Source organism: Rhamphochromis sp. 'chilingali' (assembly GCF_963969265.1).
Source record: "Rhamphochromis sp. 'chilingali' genome assembly, chromosome: 1".
Lineage (NCBI taxonomy): Eukaryota > Metazoa > Chordata > Actinopteri > Cichliformes > Cichlidae > Rhamphochromis > Rhamphochromis sp. 'chilingali'.
The window spans coordinates 3875770-3889929 of record NC_137929.1 but is presented as its reverse complement, the minus strand read 5'-3'; the positions used below and the strand labels follow the sequence as shown (position 1 = coordinate 3889929).

Below are 14160 nucleotides of genomic sequence, written 5' to 3'. Positions count from 1 at the left end.
CAGTTATTGTTCTTTCTGCTGCTTGGTTTGATGGATCTGAGAGCTTTTGTTTTTATTATTGTTATTATAATTATCATTAATATTTTACTCTCTAGAAGCTTTAAAATAGTGTTTGTGTTTGAAAAAATTGATTTAAGAATTGAACAGAAACATCTGTCCTTCTGAAAATCGCCCAAAGGCACGGAGACAAAGTCAAAGGATGCAACCTGTAACTTTCTCTTCCTTCATGTCAGGACCATCATCCATGATTTATATAAAATGCATATAGCAACAGTAGCACTTTAGTTTGGACTTCATGAATTCTGTAACTGGAAAATATTATTTTGTTTAAAGACAGAAGTGACCGCATAGTTGCAACATCAAAGGGAAATATTAATTAATTAGCATCAAGTATATTTGTTGCTTAAGCGTTTGCACTATAACTTAAGTAGGATTATAACTTTTAAGGAAGGAAAGATTTCAGATATTTAGTTCACTGTTTCAGTTATTTTATATGAAATTAAAACATTTACGTTGGTCAAATATGATGCTCTAAATCAAATAAAAGTTTGAAAATAAATGATGTATTTTTAAATGCTGCAACAAATGTTCACAAAAAGTAACTATAATTAAAACCAGTTAAACAAAATCAAATGTTTGAATCATGCTTAACCAAATGCCAGGCTGGAGAGCTGAACCTAAAGTATACGTAGAAAGATTTCAACATCTGAGCAGTTTTTAATGTTTTTATCACATATAAATGTCACAGCAGTGGGTCCTGGCCCAATGCTTTGTGTTTTTGGTTTTCTTTGACTCTTGTTTTTCTTGCTTTTTGTTCTTCTTATTTATCAGGCTCTCAGTAATCTTAGTTCTCCCTCCCTCAGTGTTCATTTCAGCCTGTGTTTAGTTTCTGTTCCCGTGTCCCACGTTTCATCGTTTCATGTCGAGTCAGCCCTGTCTCTCTGTTTCCTGTGTCTCCCCAGTCAGCCCCGCCTCCCTCGGGCACTCATGTGTGATACAGAGTAATAAACCTGACTACATTTGCTGCACTCTCTTTATTACCTGTTACTTTAAAATTCATACACTAATTATGTCTGCCCATCTCTCTAATGTGAAGGTCAAAGGTCAACATCCCAGTGACATAAGAATAATCCCAAAGGGGCAAAGGCAGCGGTTAATTTAGCACATTTAGCATCAAGGGTACAGCAAGGATATACTTTTACTTATTGTGGCAGGGGTGTGGTCTCTGGCCTGCTGCAGTGGAGGCTGGTGGCGGGACGTTGGACGGCACAGGTGAGGGTGATGGAGCTCATGACTCTCCCCTTTATAGTGACGGAGGAGACTGGCGTGGGGGAAGCGTGTAGTGGAGGAAGCCGAGGAGAGAGCTGGTTTCTGGCTACAAAGACGGCGTCAAACCAGAAAAGATTGCTCGTGGTCAAATAATGTGTCAATCACCTGTGAATCAAACTGTGTGTGGCTCAGTTCATGTCACAGTGTTGTTTAGTATATCTTCACTTGTCTCACTCTCCTTCTGTTCTGTCCATCAGGACGATCCTCAGCGCTTACACAGATCCTCCATCGATGTTTTGGATCCAATCAGTGATCAGTTCTACGAGGAGGCCTGGATGTTCACCAGCGCTCGCTACACCTCCATCTACCAGAAGGTGAGTGTACTCCTTTGTACTCAGATTAACATTTTACTTCTTAAAATACATTTTCATATATGAGCTTTCTATTATTTCATGGGCCATTTAATCAATATTAAAATTACAAGCATATCAACAAAGGTGAAGCTGGTTTTTTCCACTTGCTGTCACACAGTCATGGAGGAATACAATAAATACATAATCAGTCATAGATCCTGAACAATGACATTAAAAGAAAGTCTGTGGCTCTAAAAACTAAACAGTATAAAGACATGCTCCAAGCTGCTGTTTCTCTCCTACTCCTCTAGGTTTTCCACTGTCGGCCATCCAGCGATGCTGGAGGGCTACCTGGCCAATGCTGGCCTACACAAAGAGGTCCCGGCTCGGAGGAGCTGAAGAAGATCCTTGCCTTCCTCGTCAGTTTCCTCTTCAGTTCCTATCCCAACAAAACCTTCTTGCACCTATTAGCTCCAAAGAGGCTATGGTGCCCGTGGAGGTCTGGACCTGAGGCCTGTGCTCATCACGTGGATAGAAAACACTCTGACACCATTCTGGAGGTCTGATGGGACTCTGACCAAAACACAGATGAAATAAAACTTGTGGCTGGAGCTTTTAAAATGACTTTTTCACCTCATAGATTAATGCTCATGATTGCATGTTAGCAAGACAGCATCTCCCCAAGGTGAAACTCTCAGGAGACATTTACTCTTAAACTGTAATCTGGTTGAGACTACTTGAGGAGATCTTAGTAGCGAGTATGTGGATTTAGTCTCTTCACCAACAGCAGACAGACCCATGCCAAGAAAGCAGACATGTTCTCAAAGAAAGCCGAGAGCAGAGATTGGAAAAAGCTAAAAAGAAAAAGCTGCAGCTTCAGACGACTATCTGCCTGTAAGGCTGAAAAAGTCCAGTTACGCTCTATTTTGGAAAAGCTCCCAGTTTTGGTAACCTGGACTTTTATTTCCCCTCTTCTGCTACAGATGTTGACTGTGACCTCAGAGGCCAACTGGACCACACAGCTGCAGCAGGAGTGAGGGAGAGGAGTCTTCATCCAGCTTCAAAGAAAACATCCAGGTAAAGTGACGTGGATCAGCGGATAAAGCCGTCTCCACTTTCAAAGGAGATCCTCTGAGAGAGAGACTCTCTGAGCCATTTTAGCCTCAAATTATAGGACTTTATAGTACAGCAACACTTTTAAAGGACAAAAATAAGATAAACTGTGACTGTAATACAAACAAAGTATTGCATGTGTTTTTAAAAGTGTTCCTCCGATGGGCAGGATATCACTATTAGACTGTCCCACCAGCCAACTTCAACAAGAGACCACAGCAGCATTCAGTGATCAGCACAGATGTTCCTCTAACACTCAGCATCTGATCCCTGTTGGTCTGTGTGCTTCTGCTTTTGCTCAGTTAGAAACCCTGCAGCAACCCGACCCAAAACTGTGTCTTCTTGTTGGCCTCAACGTTGAAGTGTCAAACGTCCAACATCTGGAAAGGAAACCACGCCAGTGTACTGTGATGTTTCACCAACATGTGGCAGACGCTGGTCCTGCCTTTCATGCTGACATCAGCAGAGAGCCCCGCCTACCTCAAAGCCTCCCCTGTCATGTATTGATCAGGATGATTATGAAGATGAGCGAGTGCAAATAAGACTGTAAAAGTCCACGAGCAGAATGTTTGGATGCTTTCTAATGATTCATGAATATCATGAGAGTGTTTGTGTGTTTTGTCTTTTCTTTGCTGACGTTTGTTACTAACAAAGACAATTTACGCTCTGTGTGTGTTTTCATCCTTACCAGCCGCACTCTAACTGCAATGAAGGAAACAAACTGTAGAAATGGTCGACTCAGTGACTTCATAAAATATTGAAGTGGTTCAGGTAGAGCCAGTTTTTAAATGACCATGAACACTGAGCGTATTGTATCTGTACAGCATGTTTTTCTATTAGACAGATTTGTAACAGAGGCCTTGCTCTCAGTAAGTTTGAAATCCTTTTCTGATTTCTTTTGTAATCTCTGATCTTTGTGTATCCTGCTCAGTTTGCATGCTGCCTGTAGGAGTTTCTGTCTTTGTATTTGAAGATAATTCATTGAATATACTCAGCTGCTTCCCTTTGGTGCCTCACACATCACTGAAGTTTTTCAGTGTCCAGTTATTTGTTTTTAATAGCTGTTTGAATTCTCTGTATGTTTGACCCTGTAGACTGTTTAATGGACTGCTCATCTTCCTGTTTGTAACCACTGCCTGTTTAGGACTAAAGATTTGGATTTCTGACTTTAACACAGCCTCTGCGTGTCGTCCCTTTGTGTCCTCGTCCTCTGTGAATGTGTCACAGATGTTTCCATGATAATAACACAGCTTTCCCACAGTGGCTTGCAGCAGCATTTATTCACAGCACATTTGAGAAAGGTTCAGATTAACTCGATGAGTTTATATTCAGAATGATTCTGACAGTGGGCCACTGTGAATTGTGATCTTTCATCAGGTCAATGTTTAAGTTCAGTATTTCAAAGCAGGAGCTATGAACAGTCATCATGTTGGCATTAGAATTATTATTATTAATCATTATTAATAATGTCGTTACTCATGTATAACTTTGATTAGTATACATGAATTTTATCAATAGTAAAAATAATGAATAATTCATGTATAACTTTTATTGTGTTTTGTATATTAATTATATTTAAATAGAGATGTTGACCCTGTCTCTACAGTAGCATCAGTGTAACAGACATTATTGGTCCAAGCTGTCATAAATGGGGAGCCTGATCCTTTATTATGAAAACATGACGAGTATTTTTCTTGTCAGTTGGGAAGAAGTTGGTCTTTTTTTCCTTCTTTTTGCTCAGTTTGTCTTTTCTTTGATAATTGAAACTCTGATCAAACCTACTCATGTTCACAGCATGTAAAAGCAGCTGACAGTCCGTGGCATTGTTGTTTGTAGAGGTGCAGTGTAGTGGGAGCATAAATCAAAAGAAAACAGTAACATTTATGTAATAAAACATCTGAATGAAAATGAACAGGCCCTTTATGAACTTCAAAGGGATCTGAAAACAACACTTTTTAAAAGAGTATCTTGGGGTGTAGGTGGTCAAAATAGAAAACTGAGCTGAGACTCTAAGTTCAATCCATCCATTGGTTTTTACTTAGGAGGAAGAAATGTCAGGCTGGTGCAGGCTGGTTAGGTGCATGTGGTTATCTTTACCTAAATGAGTTCACTTTGTGGCTGCCAGGTTGGGCAGAAGTACCTGTCCCCTGTTAGGCTTAGTTAGGCTGTTCTCTTCTAATCAGACAAATAAGGCGATGACTTTCTGCGAACAGTATTTCTTATAACTCAGCAGTATAATGCATCATAAAACAATATCATTCATTCACAATAAATCAGCAGTCTAATGCAAATCAGTTTAATAAATGCAATAGTTATTACCTTTAGGTTATTACCTTTAAACCTTTAGGAGAGCCGTCTCTGTGCTGTGGTTCACCCTAAAACCAGACTGGAATATCTCCAGGATCTGTCTATCATTGAGAAAATCAGTAATCTGAGTAAAAACAAGTTTTTCTAAGATTTTACTTAAAAATGGTGAGTTGGATACAGGTCTGTAGTTATTAAAATCATTACAATCCAAATTGCTCTTCTTCAGAAGGGGCCTCACCACCGCCGTTTTAAAGGCAGCAGGGAAGACACCCAACTGAAGAGAGCAATTCATCATGTATAAAAGCTCAGCCTCAAAAATTCCATAAAGTGTTTTAAAGAGTGAAGAAGGGATTGGATCTAAAAGACATGTGGTGGGTCTCACTGTGGAGAAAACCTTCTGAAAGTTCTCAGCATTAACCAGGACAAAGCTGTCCAGTGTCTCCTCAGGTACAATCGAGCCCTCAGATGTGTTTAAAATCATATCACGATTAGATAAAATATCAGATCTGATGGCGCTGATCTTTCCCCTGAAGTGGTCTGCAAACTGCTCACAGAGCGAGTCTGTGGGGGTTCTTTGGGAGCTGTTAAAATCAGGGTTAAATAAATGATCTATGGTGGAAAAGAGGACCTTGGGATTATTTTTGTTAATACTGATTATTTTGGCGAAGTATGAATTTCTTGACTTCCTTAATGTATTATTGTACATTTTAAGTTGCTCGCAAAATATTTGATGGTTGATAGTGTTTTTATTTTTCCTCCACCTCCTTTCTGCTGCCCTGCAATTTCTTTTGAGTTTTTTGACTTCTTCGTTTCTCCAGGGTGATACATGTTTTACGTTAATCTTTTTGGTGGTGAGTGGAGCAACGGAGTCAAGGCTTTTCTTCAGTTTGCTGTTAAAATAACTAAAAATCAAATCGCAGGGTGCAGGTAAAATCACAGGGGGGCATTCGACTAAAACCCTGGTAAAATTTGCAGCCACTTCAGAGGTTAGATAGCGCCTCCTCACAGTTCGCACCGAGGTCTTCCGCTGAATAAAACCGGTGATGTTAAAAAACACACAGTAGTGGTCAGAGACAGCCAAGTCAACAACAGAGGACACGCTGGAGGACAGCCCATGGGTGATGACCAGGTCCAGAGTGTGTCCTCTGTTGTGAGTCGACTGCGTGACGTGCTGGTAAAATCCAAACAGTGAAGAATGTTTAAGAATTCTTTTGTTGCAGGGTCAGAAGGATTATCTATGTGCAGGTTAAAATCACCGGTTAAAATTATCATGTTATATTTTGAATGTATGTTTGTTAAAAATTCAGAGAATTCCTTGATAAAAGCAGCGCTGTCTTTAGGTGGTCTGTAAACTGTGACAGATAAAACTGGAGGGCTGCTGAAAACAATAGCATGGAATTCAAAAGTGGTAAAATGATCAAATAAAATTTGTTTGGAGGTGAGTGTGTTGTTGGTTAAAGATGCAGTCCCACCACCTCTCTTACCACTTCTAATAGAAAAAGAGAAATTAAAATTTGGTGGGGAGGCCTCAGTGAGAACAACTGGTGCATCCGAGCCCAGCCATGTTTCAGTTAAAAATAAACAGTCAAGTTTATTATCTAAAATTAAATCATTAATAATAAAAGACTTGTTCGACAGAGAGCGGACATTTAAAAGTGCCATACTGATTGAGACTGGTGGATTTTTGACAATAGAGTTGAATGGATGTTGATATTTTTGAAGAGGCCGGAGGTTATTAATGTTTTTGGAGTTACTGGATTTATGATAATTCTGTTGCTCTGTTTGTGATTATGACGGGTATTGTGTTGACTGTGGGAGAGAAAGGTCCGAGTCCAGAGTTTTGTGTATTACTGTTAAAAGTGGAACAAATATAGGAGCTGGGACCAAGGGGACATCAGTCAGTAGCAGACGGATCAGCAGGTAATGTCAGTTTGGGGTAGTGACAGGGCGGTGTGCGGCAGTGCTGTACGCCAAATGCCAAATTGGCGGACAGCAAACGGCGTCCCCAGGCGTTGAGGTGGAGCCCGTCTGCCCCAAAAAGATGCCTCCTCTCCCAGAAGGCATCAAAGTTGTTAATAAAACCCAAGCCGTGGGAGACACAGGCGGAGGAAAGCCAGGTGTTAAGGCTGAGCAGCCGGCTGAAACGGCCTATCCCTCTGCCACAGGTGGGGGTGGGCCCAGAGATAAAAGCACTCACCTGCAACTGACCAAGGAGGCTGAAGAGTTGGAGGAAGTCCAACTTCAGCAGCTCAGATTGCTGTTTGGGGATGTCATTGGTGCCGATGTGGATGATGAGCCGGTTAACCTGTGGGTGGGATGCCAGAATGTTGGGAATTCTGTCCACTATGTCAACAACAGTGGCTCCCGGGAACGACAGCGTGAGCGCCCCCCTCATCCGCACGTTCCTGATGATGGAATCCCCGAGGACCAGCGTGGAGAGAGGAGGTGCCACCGGGGGCTGTTGGCCATCTGAGACGCCCGCGCCGCGACACCGGAGGTGTTCAGATGGAGATGCGCCAGCCGGACTGCGTGAGTGACTCCCAGGTTTAGCTCTGACTCTACGCTCTGCTGAATCCTTTGAACCTGCTGATCAGTAAAGCTCTACGTGCTGCAGCAGATTGACCTCATCTGTGTTCACAGGTGTGGACCTCAGCGCTGAGGTGCAGGAGACTTTCATTCAGTTCTCCCTGCAAACAGCATCCAGCCTGGAAATACTGTCATCTTTCCCACAAATGGTGCTCTTATCTCAGAGAAGAAGTCTGATGTAAATAACTGCAATCAACAGTGATGTTCTGCACAGATCACTTTTCCATTTTGCTCTCTAGATGAGTCCCAGCTGCCTGACCTTGTGTCCAGGTGATCGTCTCACTGAGGAGCTTTTGTTCTGAAAATCTCACGTCCATCACCTGTTTCCTTTTTACTATCTCTGCTCTTTCTTTATTCACAATGCTCATAATATCACACAATTATATTCATCACCTGCATGTTTTTATCCAGCTGCTGTTAGAACCAAACAAATAAAAAGGATGAAAAGCCTGAAATCCTTTGATTTATTACATTTGAAACAAATATGAGAGCATCCCTAACAGCACAGCTGAGACCTTTGTTTTAATCAAGCCTTTGTATCGACACACTTGTAAAGATTCATATACAAAACATAATAGAATAAATCAATATAAAATACACATAATCACAAAAATGCAGCCATGTTGTGAGTTTGCATCTAAAACATGCATGTTTCCCTTTGTACAGGCAGATTTACAGCAGACAAAGCAACACGCTGATCGACTTTGACCGCTGCAAAAACAAAATACCCACCAAGTCTGAAGTCGATCAGAGGAACTGTTGACAGACTGACAGACAAACAGATGCTTGATTCATTAGTGCGATTAAATGTTCTTCTTTAGCAGCATCACTTCATGTGTTTGTGTTCCAGGAATAAAGGTCTGTTTAAACTGGACGTCTCCTCAGCATCACTCGTGCTGTCGTGGTTTCAAAGCTGTGCAGAAAGAATCTGAGGGATGATACAGAGGTGACCAAAGTTACAAACATCCAGCTGTGCTGCAAATGTTTGCAGAGCTCCAAACTCTTTGGCTTTCTGCAGAGCAAGTATGGAAGAAGCACCTGAGCTAACTTCAGTTTAGACGATATGAGGAAAAATGCTGCTTCCCAAAGTTTCCTACAAGTATCCAGTTTATATTTAGAGAAGCGAAGGCTCTTTATCCTGACAACTACTCCCTGGTGGATCCCTGTCCTGTGACAGCAGCAAAGACTGTGTATCAGTATCATCAAAGCCACTTCAATAACCAGTGTTTAAAGCTCTCTAGCAGATGGACTTCAGTGGCAGCAGCCTCTGTCTGCTGTGTACAGAAGGTTCTCTGATGAAGCACACAGCAGATGCTGCACTACAACAGCAGCAGCAGCTCAGCTTCAGTTTGCTTCGACGCCCTTTTTGACCTGTGAAACAGCAGAAAATGAAACATTTCAACACCCGTTTGTTAGCGTGAGCTATTCTGCTGTTTTTCATCATTTCACAGGTGAAATAAAATCACATTTACTTCCTGTAGGAGTGATCGTGTCCAGCCTGACTGAGACCATGTGCTCCATCCTGCACAGGTAATAAACCTCTGACATGAAGGGCTGTCAAGTAGTTTTAGACAAATGGGGGTAAAAGAGACGTTAAAAGCTTAAAGAGAAACTACATTTTCTAAGAACTGTCTGACGTTCACCTCTCACACAGTGGATACGATTCTGCCGCTGCAGGAATAATCTTTGTGGTTATGAAACTGTCCATGTGTTTGCAGAAAATGTCACATGTTCAAAGCCATCCCAGCACCTGGGGTTTGTATAAGTGCAGCTGTTGGTGGGGAGATAGTCTCACTCTTCTATATAAAGAGTCAGCAGGCAGCAGATCTTCATCTGTGATCTCCTCCATCATCACGTCTTCACTCTTCAGCAGCTATGGCTTCACTTCGTGCCCTTGTGGGAGTGGTGCTGTGCTCCTCATGGTTTCTGCTTCTGCCTCAGGCGGACTTTGATTTACAGAGTCATCCATAATATTTTTTATTTTTTATTTTACTGCACATCTATTTTCATACAAATGTCTCCGTCTTATGGAAAAGGGGTGGAGCTTATCCAACGAGGACAGGCAGGGCCCCCCCAGACAGTTTAGCAGTCTATACAGGAGGCTGACCTTTGCAACATGTACTTCTATAATGACTTCACCATTTAGGTTATTTGGTTATGTTTCACCCTGGATTTTGTGTGATAATATTTATTTTGTCCACTGATTTAAAAACAACAAACTATATGAATATAAAACAGAGTGAACAACAAAACATCAGCTTTGGAAACTTTGATGTAAAATTCTGCAGTTGTTTTCTCAGATATGGCATAAATCAAACTAACATACATCAGTGTGTTATTAATGTGCACACACACACACACACACACACACACACACACACACACACACACACACACACACACACACGTGTTACAATAAACAGCTCTTATGCTTCTGTATGATTCTCAGTGCTTTCCATATGCGTGTCCACAGGTTGCTGTAAGTGGTGCTTGACTGCAGTTTGCTCTCATTTCAAGTGGTTTGCTGTCACAAAGCCAACAGGAAGTCCGGCCATGGTTGAGCCAACTGAAGATGGGTTGAAGGTGGCGTCCTCGTTTCCTCTGTGAGCGCGAGAGGACAGACAAAGCAAACACCGTTTGGACAGCATTAAAATATTTACACTGATGATTAATGTTGTGTCTTTGCACCTGTAGCGATACATGTTGGAAAATGGAGACTTTAGCCACCAAGACTGACGTGCCTGGAAACTTCCCTGTGAGTACGCCCACAAAGACAGGAAACAGTTTAGCCACCGCGGTTAATCCTCCATCATCATCATCCAGTATTTTTCACATCTTTTCTTCTGCTGTTTCCCTTGTTGTCAGTCACGGGGTTTGTGACTGAAATGCGTGTGGTCGACGGGAAGCCTGACGAGTACGGCCTGAATCATTCCATCAACACCGGACGGAGTGAAACCTTTGTTGAAAACAGATTATATGGTAACGTTGCATTTAGCTTCAGTAAACTGTGAAGTTACAGCAGCAGATTTACATCACGTGGCTTCACAGGAAGTAGTCTGGACCTCAGCGCTGAGGTTCAAGCAGCTCTGCTTGCAGACGGCATCCTTCCTGAAAATGTTCTTCATCTTCCTAAAACCAGAACTTTTACATTGGTGCTGAAGTTCTATATAAAAACAGCCTGAAATACAAAGTGATGTTGTGCACTGATTACCTCACACTCTCCATGTTTCCTTCTACAGAGGAGTGTCCGCCTGAGTGTTTTGTCTGATCTGTTGTTGATCGTCTCATTGACACTGCATGCAGATCTGACACCAGGGCTGGACTGGGACAAAAAATGGTCCCGGGCATTTTGACTGGAGACCGGCCCCCCAGGTATTAAAGGAAAAACCATAAAGCCTTTGAATGAAAACAAACGCTGTTGTCACAGTGATGGACGCTGTCTTGTTGGTATACATGCATCAGTCTAATAAACTTAAACCTGCACCATCCTCCCTGTCCTGCTATTCTAAACAGGAAGTAGACTGTTGGTCGAGTTAACCTCCTGAACATCTACAACACACGGTGGAAACCTGACATTAAGACAGAGACTAGAGGTGAGACATGATCATTGCTGATTACTGATGACAGATTTAGATATATTTTCATAAACCTTTCATTTGCCACATCAATAAACAGCACGGCAGGGCAAAATATGTTTTCTAACATGGCAACCTTTAAAAAGTGAAAGGAGACAGAAAGACAGCTGAGAAAGAATCAAACTGACTTTTTGATGCATTTTACACACAGTACTGGTGCAGAATCTAGAAAATGTGGGAAACACTGGCATCATATGCAGTACTTACTTCTGAAGAAATTATGATGGGACCCTAAAAAATGACTATGTACAATAATGGATTTCTATACATTTTACATCAGATGAAAACGTTTGTTGTAAGATTCAGATAATTATTTATTAAAAGTGAGACATTTTAAATGAGAACAAGAAAGAAAAGTATGTCTTTGTGCCCCCCTCTCCCTGTTAATGCCCTACCTGCCCCCCTGGCAACACTTTGCTAGACCCGCCCCTGCACAGTTACCAGCTGTCAGCTACACAAAAAGGATCCTGGTGTTATTTGTCTCTCAGAAACAGTTCATAACTTCAACTCATTTTGTTTTGTCATGTTTTGTTCTTTACATTGTCTTTCTTCTATATAATTGTTAAACATTTAATAAATATGTCTACAAAAAGATTTTAAAAATCAGACATTTCACACAGACACCCAAATGATTTCTGACTGATGAAGGGGGCTGAAGGTGCCCTGCTCTTGCCCAGCTTCTGCTGCTCTCTCCCTGCTCACTGTCAGCAGCTGGCAGCCTCGGTCCTGCCTGAGACTCTTCATCTATCAGTGCCAAAGAATATGGGAAATAGCAACGCACAACATGCACATTACAAAACAAGCACATGAATCAGCATTACATTCATTAGTGAAGTGCTGACGTTCGTTCCTAAACTTTGGGCCTTAATTAACATCACTGTGAACTAATGTTTGCTTTGCTTCTTAACCAGTGAAGCAGCGAGGGGCTTTCTGAGGTTCCTGCTCGTAAATGCCCAAAATGAGTCGAGTATTTCTCTGCAACTACAAACTCTGTTTTCATCAGAGGTGTAAATATTACAGCACTGTGTCAGAGTCACTGAGGCTGGAACACAGAAAAAGGAAGTAGATGTATTTATTTTTAGACTTTATTGCCTGGAACCACTTTAAAAATACGCTTTGGGTCACAATTAACTGCAGAAAACCAGGAATCCACATATGAACATTATCTGTGCAGAGATTTATGCTTCTGAAGGTAAACAGTGAAAACTTGCAGCACTAAATGCACAGATAGCCAGGCGTTTCACATTTTGGGACCATCTGCCAGTTTTCATTTCTTAGGTATTGAAGAGCAGAAATGATTGAATTTTATTTACCTGCTTAAAAATGTTTGCTTTTGAATATTATTTGAAGAATTACCCACACACTCAGGCACTGTGGGCCTGTTTCCCTTTGCACAACCGAGTGTTGGAAACGGGCCTTTTCTCTTTAAACTCTGAGGGGCTGTAACTTTGGCTTCTATTGGCAGATTTGCATGATTGACCCTCTTTTTAAAATAGTTTTAGCCAAGAGAATCAAGCTAACATCACTGTTTTTACGTCAGCTCACGTCACACGAGCTGTTTCAAGAAAAGTCCTCCTGTCACACAGCAATGCCTACATCAATCACACCACTCTGCTTAAATAATAATAATAATGTTTAGTGAAGCAGGTGAAGCAAAGGGCTGCTTTTAATAGGCTGGGAGACCCAGGTGTGCTGCTTTAGCTGCTGAGCCTCTCATGCTAGCCTCCATCTATAAGCTGGGATCACAGGAGCACTGCAGTCCTGACTAGATCAAGGATTGTTATTCATGCAGGTGACAAAAGTTTACATTCACAGAGTCATAGGATTGAGCCTGGTTTGAAAAGCAGCTGTTTAATGCAGCTGCTTAGAGTTCACACACAGTAGAAGAATCAGACTTGAGTCACATTTCAAACACTGGAAAAATACTCAGCAAGTAACAATGAAAACAGCACAGACTCAGTATATCCTGTTCAGTCCTGTGTTTGATATGAATGTGCTGTTCAGAGAGGATCTCATGTCCTCTTTTACAAAGCCTTTGTTTCATGATGTTTGTGTATAAATGAATGTAGGTGTGTTTCTAAGTGTGAAGGAGCCCTGGGAGAAAAGACTGAAGCTTGTGCCAAAGAACAAACAGGAAAGAAAGATCAGCATTAATGAAGACGAGCACAGAAGGAGCCCAAGCACGTGTTGCTTTTTCAGATTTCTCTAAAAGTGTGTGTTCATTTGTTCCATCCTTCACAACAAACAACAGCTGACAGACACACATGCACTCTGTGTCACTTCACAGGGGCTGATGAAAGTGGACACAGTAAAGGGAGAGCTGGACCTGCTCTACACATCCTGCACTCTGTTAACAGACTTTATTCTGCAGCATCAACAGATAAAAATATATGAAGATATAGAAACGTTTAACATTGTGACTGTTCACATTAGTGAAGCTGTTACTTTGCTGCCAGGTGGGAAAAGAAGCCTAAAGCTGAGTCTGATTAAACATCTGCTGCACCAGAGAGTTTCATGGCCCTGCTTTATCCTGTGCTTGCTGACCACCTCGTCCTGAAACCTCTTCATCATCCTCACAGTTGTGTGAAGAAAGAGGGAAGCAGGTGGAAACCATCTGTGCTGCTGTGTTCACTTGTGTGTGTGCGTCTATGGTCATATCTAATGTGTACCTACAGACAAACACAAACACCTGGCATTGCACAAGAGTCTCTATGGAGCAACCTGCAGATGTCAGAGATGTGATTAGAGGGTAAAGTGGACTAGTGAGAGCATCTATGTTGTTGTTGTCTGCTGGGGGACAGCATCAGCTGCAGAGATGCATCAGGATCAGCAAACTAATCTGCAAGGCTGCAAGTGTCACTGAAGGAGTTTGAGTCAGTGAGGGACTCAAACTCACA

The 14160-nt window shown here is 41.8% G+C and overlaps 1 protein-coding gene across 1 annotated transcript in view; it reads left to right on the top strand.

Moving 5' to 3' along the window:
- LOC308399066 (uncharacterized protein) overlaps nucleotides 1-3846 on the top strand; it is a 262268-nt gene extending 258422 nt beyond the window's left edge. The window contains exons 3-6 of the mRNA XM_080886022.1: nucleotides 1527-1643; nucleotides 1934-2182; nucleotides 2606-2699; nucleotides 3038-3846. Coding sequence (XP_080742148.1) covers nucleotides 1605-1643; nucleotides 1934-2182; nucleotides 2606-2659 — 342 coding nt within the window. The 5' untranslated portion in view covers nucleotides 1527-1604 and the 3' untranslated portion in view covers nucleotides 2660-2699; nucleotides 3038-3846. The remainder of the gene's footprint in view (nucleotides 1-1526; nucleotides 1644-1933; nucleotides 2183-2605; nucleotides 2700-3037) is intronic.
- Nucleotides 3847-14160: the final 10314 nt, after the last annotated feature.